Source organism: Hyposmocoma kahamanoa, unplaced genomic scaffold (assembly GCF_003589595.1).
Source record: "Hyposmocoma kahamanoa isolate Upper Pololo Valley unplaced genomic scaffold, ASM358959v1 63, whole genome shotgun sequence".
Lineage (NCBI taxonomy): Eukaryota > Metazoa > Arthropoda > Insecta > Lepidoptera > Cosmopterigidae > Hyposmocoma > Hyposmocoma kahamanoa.
In genome coordinates this window covers 11,149,585-11,156,483 of record NW_020653851.1, presented here as the reverse complement: position 1 = coordinate 11,156,483, position 6,899 = coordinate 11,149,585, and the positions used below count along the sequence as shown (strand labels likewise).

General features: G+C 34.7%; 1 protein-coding gene across 4 annotated transcripts in view; it reads left to right on the top strand.

Moving 5' to 3' along the window:
• LOC113230493 (protein argonaute-2) overlaps positions 1-6,899 on the top strand; it is a 15,533-nt gene extending 8,634 nt beyond the window's left edge. For 2 of the 4 annotated variants that reach the window (XM_026464451.1, XM_026464450.1), the window contains exons 11-14: positions 1,529-1,677; positions 1,945-2,122; positions 2,509-2,700; positions 3,725-6,899. In XM_026464451.1, coding sequence (XP_026320236.1) covers positions 1,529-1,677; positions 1,945-2,122; positions 2,509-2,700; positions 3,725-4,033 — 828 coding nt within the window. In that variant the 3' untranslated portion in view covers positions 4,034-6,899. Of the gene's footprint in view, positions 1-1,528; positions 1,678-1,923; positions 2,123-2,508; positions 2,701-3,724 lie in introns of all 4 variants that reach the window. The other 2 variants (XM_026464449.1, XM_026464448.1) reach the window with 1 other exon arrangement.

Sequence of the window (6,899 nt, the reverse complement as noted above, 5' to 3'; positions counted from 1 at the left end):
GAGTGAGTGAGTGAGTGAGTGAGTGAGTGAGTGAGTGAGTGAGTGAGAGAGAGAGAGAGAGGAGATAAATAGTGTATTGTCTTTTTAGATTATATACTAAATATTTCTATGAAGTTCAAGCACGGTATGGGATAGTTCATTCGTTTAATTTTGATTAAAATTTATTATAATACAACAATCGACTAATTATTAAGTTGACACACTCACATGTGTTAGGATAGATTATTTTGTTTAATGCGTTGTCACTATCCATCTCACTCTATCACATATGACCATCTCACGTCCACGATGTTAAAGTCAATCTCTGAGCACACAAAAGTATTATTTATCATGGCATGAGTTTTTTTTGAAACGAGCTCCTTTTGCAAAAAATAAGTTATAATATTTTTTATGGAATGAAGAGTGGCAAGTATTGTACCACTTTGAAATCTTGATTATATGGGCCATCTTTTAAAATAACTTGCCCAGGGTAGTGTAGTACATTTAAAAAAAAAATGAAGTGTCAAAGCTAGCTGACATATTTTTTTAAGCTACGACTCAATGAAACTTATTTTTTTTTTTACTAAACTCATAACGTTTATTGTTTGATTTGTGACTGCAATAAATAGCATGGTTATTTATGATGACGTTAAAAAAAATTACTCCAAAATTTGAAAATTCGTGATGACAGTAATAATAATAATAATCTTTATTTTACTCTTACAAGGGTACAAAGTTTTTACAATGGATTTTACATGACAGTACCTAAACATGTAGTCTAGGGTATCGATTTTCAACATTTTCAAAAAAATGCCTATTATCACTTAACTAAGTGACATGGATTTTTTTTTAATTTTTACCAGAACTGATATAACCTGGCCTCTCGCCTAGTGACCGCTTGACGTTGAGTTTTGGGACACCCTGTATATCGACAAAATTTCTTTTAACATTAGACAAGGGGAAGACACGTCATTCATGTATCCATAATATGTTTTTATTAGATTAGAAAATTTAAGATCGACGCAATTCACTACTTTAAAAATTACTTGATTTCAAACTAGGTACTGTGAGTATTTCTAAGAAATTAACTCCACGGACCGATACGAAGGAAACAAAATAAAATGCATTGACTTACAATTATATGGACGTCGGGTCCGCGCTAAAAAGTGTCCGCACTTGTAAGGCGCTAAAATCGTATACAGAGCGCGACACTCCGCTTTAGTCTTCATTTGTTCTACTGACAGCGCGATACTGCGATGACATTACAATTTAAATTTCGAATAGGTTGACTTGGGACATTTTTTTCGTGGTTTTTGTATTAGACCCGTCGTCCATTTATTTATAAGTCAATGATAAAATGTATATTAATAAATTTGATCGTGTCAATATTTTCGTGAAAAAATCATCGTTCACTAATCTTTGTGATCATCCTTCATATGAGAATCTGCATTACTAATAAGAGTTTGAAGTAATGTATTCTACCATTGAAATGTATTGTTTTTATTTAACAATAAGTATTGGCAGTAACAATGAAGTTTGTTCTTGTTAGGTATTCAATGAGCCGGTGATATTTCTGGGCGTGGATGTGACACATCCGCCGGCGGGTGACAACAAGAAGCCCTCAATCGCGGCAGTCGTCGGCTCTATGGACGCACACCCTTCACGTTACGCCGCTACTGTGCGTGTACAACAGCATCGGTAAGTTACATCGTAAATAATTTGTTAATTACGCATATAAGTAGAATTTGTTCTCCTCCCCTTCAACCAAGTTAACCTCCTCACTTCTCCACTAGTGGTAAAATCAGTCGCTTAGAAGAAAAATATTCACAACTTATAACGACCCGACAAACAGAAAAAGAGATAAAGTGTGTTTTTGCTTATCTTGCAGCTTTGTTTGTCTTTGTCTGAAATATAACAATATGTATTGCTACAACCTTTCCACAGAGATTGCGATGTATATTCCAGGCAAGAGATAGTTCACGAGATGAGTAGCATGGTGCAAGAACTGCTGATAATGTTCTACAAGAGCACGGGCGGGTTCAAGCCGCACCGTATCATCATGTATCGTGACGGCATCTCCGAGGGCCAGTTCATACACGTGCTGCAGCACGAGCTTACTGCAGTGCGTGAGGCTTGCATTAAGGTACAGTAAAATTTATATTCAGTGAAACTGACTTATACGTTTTAATACTTGTCTATTTCCATTGTATCTTGAGTCGATTTGGTATATTTGAAAGACGCTATTCGTCCCGACATTTCAACCGTACCTATGAGGTGTGTCTCAGTCTGTCTTCCTATCGAAATCCACCCAGTAGTTTCAACACTAATTGAAGAAATTTTTGGATGTTTAAAGAAGTGTCTTATATTCCTTCACACAAAGTTTGTAAAATATTTAATGTAATGTGTCAACCCAAAATACTTGTATTTAAATATACAAACATAAATTTGTGCCAATTCCTAACCTAAACTGCAGCGAAAACGTGAAAAATAAAAGAAAATTTGTAAATATATTGTTGTCTCGATTGCCAGTTGGAAGCGGAATACAAGCCGGGAATTACGTTCATTGTGGTACAAAAGCGGCACCACACGCGGTTGTTCTGCGCCGATAAGAAGGAGCAGTCGGGCAAGTCGGGTAACATACCAGCGGGTACCACTGTCGATCTCGGCATTACACATCCCACCGAGTTTGATTTCTACCTCTGCAGCCACCAGGGCATTCAGGTATTGTATTTGTAATTTATAGTAGACTATTCTTTAATGCTATATCCTGTAATATTTAACAGTTATGGTATATAGGTTAATTTTGGACAGATTAGGCATTTTTTTTATATAATACCAAGTGACGGGACGAACGAGTCTGGTGGTAAGTGACATGCCCGTCCGTAACAGTTGCAGTGCCACCCGGAGCTTTAAAACGCAAAGGGCACTGCTACTGCGCCCGTCACCCTGAGACATAAGTTGACAACTCCCATGTGTCTGTAATTTCACCAGCACCACTAATTGTGTAATAACCTTTAGTGTAAAGTTTTTGTTTCACAATAGTTTTAAACCTCGTAGATCGACTCATCCGTAGAACAACGATCTATGTGCAAGACTACTTGTTCTCAGGACATAGTACATTTAGTTCGTTCTTCTTCGCTGTGGATGTCAGATCGACTGTTGTTCGATTTTATATTTCCGAAACGAAATGAGGTATAAAAATTCTCAAAATACAATCCTAAGTTTGAATAACGAAATTATGTATTTATCCTCTTTTCGCTGTATAATCACATCGGACTTTGTTCTTCGGATGAGTGTAGATGGCAAATTTTGAATATCAATCGAAATCTTATTACAGAAGCGTATACACTGACCCTTAGATGAATTTGAGACTAGATGAGATAACTGTCAAAAACAGCTAGTTTATTTTTATTCCTCGTATTAATACATAACATTAACTGTCACTATTTTTCGTAAAAAATAGAATATTTTTCTTAACATAAATAACATTTTCGTAAATGTGCTGTGACGTTAGTGAAACTTATCTCTCAAAGACACTGGGGCCTAGATTGTAAATTACCCTAATTGCATGTTTCTGCAGGACAAAGATTCTATTAATGTCGGCGGTATTAACCCAAAGCAAAAAGTGAAATATTGTATACTTTTGTATACAATATTTCACAAAAAGTGAAATATTGTATACTTTTGTATACAATATTTCACTTTCTTTTTTTCTTTTTTTTATAGTGTATACTTTGTTACACAGGGAACCTCGAGGCCATCTCACTACCACGTGCTCTGGGACGACAATCACTTCGGTTCGGACGAGCTGCAGTGCCTGACTTACCAGCTGTGCCACACGTACGTGCGATGCACTCGGTCCGTGTCCATCCCGGCACCGGCTTACTACGCGCATCTCGTGGCCTTCCGTGCAAGATACCACCTGGTGGAGAAGGAGCATGACTCTGGGGAGGGAAGCCACCAATCCGGCTGTAGCGAGGATCGTACACCAGGCGCAATGGCGCGCGCCATTACAGTGCACGCAGTCACTAAAAAAGTAATGTACTTCGCTTAAGCGATTGTGGCATTCCAAGATCGATTGTATTTATCTAGAGGCGACATCTATCGACACGAACATTATTTAATTACGCTTAGTTCCGCGCAGTTTATGCTTAAAAAGAGCCTCTCAGATTTTAGTTTGCATTAATAAAAACTTTACCTTAAACTTACACTTCGCAGACTCAATTGCCCAAAGACAAATATATCGGAATGAAATAAAATAAATATATTTTTAAATGTATTTCTTTGCTGCTTTTCGTGTAAGGGTAAAGTTTTAATATATTGTAGAACTTGTTAGATCGGTCTCGTAATGTACAACAGATCTCTAGCTAAATTATATCGTATTCGTAACCATATCCGCCTGTCACGTAAGGTATAAATAAAGGCATGGCATAAAGTGTGCAGCACAAAGAGCAGCTTTCTATTGCCCGTACGAATATTTCGATTACTTTGAAAGTGGAGTGAAATAATCTAAGCCTCTATAACTCCGTTTTTACTGTAATCAGCTGCTAAATCGAAAGTCAGTTAGGCATTAGAATTACATTTCGAGCTATGAAAATGAGGTCTATTGCTAGGGCCAATATGGTTACGAAAATAAAAATTCATATTTACAATGCGAATCGCAAAAGATCAAGACAATCATACTTTAATATAGTGTATTTTATTGTTTCTTTATAATGTATTGAAGTTATAAATTCTGACTACCAAAATAAAAATCGTGATAAAGCTTTAAAAATGACCACTTTAATAAAATGTACGAAGTCCTTCAAATTCTTCGGTTTTTATTTTTAAAGTCAGTTTTTTGTGGTTTTTAAGTGTCACGTTTATCATATCTTGACTAATTTACAGAGAATGTTCAAAAACGAATCTATCAGACCAGTGCTTAATTAAATGTTCATAGGTGTCTCAGATTAGAATTGATTTAAATCTTTGTCCAATTGTTAAGATGTTGTAAACGTAGTACAGTAGTTTTATTTGTTACTTTATGTAATGTGACTCAATGTTATTCAGGGGTCGTTCGAGGTTTAAACAAATGAATTACAGCTACATCTCAATCTCCACATGTAAATAAATAGTAATAAACTGTGTAGTAAAAATAAAGGCACACATTTTCGTGGTAGTTGAGTATGAAATAAAGGTGAGTTTATATTTCACGATGTTTTACAGGGTGATTCTACTCATCTATACGAACAACTTTTACATTGAAAACTCTCAAAATTAGCGAAAAAAACAGTTGTTCCATACTTTTTATTTTTTCACTCGGTATCGTTATCGTTAAATAAAAAACATCCCTTCTAGACCATAGCATTAAAAGATTCTTACTAAGATTTGAGTAATATTTTTTAGAACGCTGATTTACGACTCTAAAGTTATTTACGACTCTTGTTCAACTATGATTGATTGAGGGCCAGCCGAATATAATCTGGCAAAGCCTTGAGCACCGTCGAAAAAAAGCCAACCTTGCGGGCGAAGATATAGTATCGAAAGTGAATACTACGCATGTAATATTCCTGAATTCTCGAGTTGCACTATTGGGATCTAGTGTGTACTGAATATAGAATCCTTTGCGAGTACAATCACGATGCGCATCGTAACGACGAAGCTCTACGTATTCTCAACAAAGAGTTTTTAGTTTCTCGTGTTTATAATTTAACCCTAAAATGGCCATCGCCCATTGCTAAAAATAAAATTTCTCAGCTTGCAAATGAGAAAAATAAATAAGTGTGCATCTTCACATTTCTACGTTTTCTACAGACCCCCTCCCCTTTGTCGTCTTGACAAATGTTTCGCTTTAATTATTTGTTATTGTTATTTACTACGTAATATCGTAGATTTTCGTTATACTACTCTGACAATATAACCGCCCACTTAAGAAATTAGTTTTAGTGTGGACAATGAACTTTTAAATTAACTTAATAAATTTTAAATTTTAATTTAGAGTTTATAAACCAAAAATCATCCAGGTGTTATTCCACCTGTATTTACCTCGGCGTCAGTCTAAATATTCAGTGTTCAATGATTTTTTTATAAGAATATCGATTCTATGGGATTCAATATAGATTTTAAGTAGTTAACTGTGTTTGTTGTGGTAACGGCATCTGCTAACTTTTGTTTTTATAGTTGAGTGAAATTTTAGACCTTTACTATAAACGATATTCATAATAGCATATGAACGGTTAGTACATTTCTTTCACAAAACAATTTCACACACACTTAGTTTACATAATTACAATATTTAAGAAACTTTAAAATACCTTTAAACTTTCAGCGTGTATTGATCTATCTATTTATAGTGTGCCGATACACATTAGGGTGATCAAATTAAAGTAGGAATACAAAGTTAACATAAATTATTTACGTATGCCATTATGTAATATGAGTCAGGGCGTTATAATTTTGGTTGCTGTTTACTTTCGTATCACTGTGCTATGTCTTGTTACTTAAATACTTTATCTGCCAAATTCCCTTTGAACGGGACTTATATTGCGCGTCATAACTTAGGTATAGGCATAAACATAATATAAGTTATTATTTTAAATATAATTAATTATGAATCTAAACAAGGGAAACGGAAGTTCTTAGATTTAAGTCCGTAAAATCCTTTAATCCAAAAGCATGTATTTTGAATAAGCAAATATAAATTGTGTATCAATAATTAATCGAATATTTTTCAAAACTAATACTTTTGTTGTAAACGTGAAATTCAATAATCTGTATTGAGTGAATGATAAACATCAATTCTGTAGGTGAAAGGGAAAAAGACGTTAAGAGTTTATATATTTTTACTAACATTGTTTTAGAAAGCCTTTGTGGCATTTAGGAATCACGCAATGGTAAAATACATCATGTCCTATCGTTGTTTTTTTTATTTAATATATTTT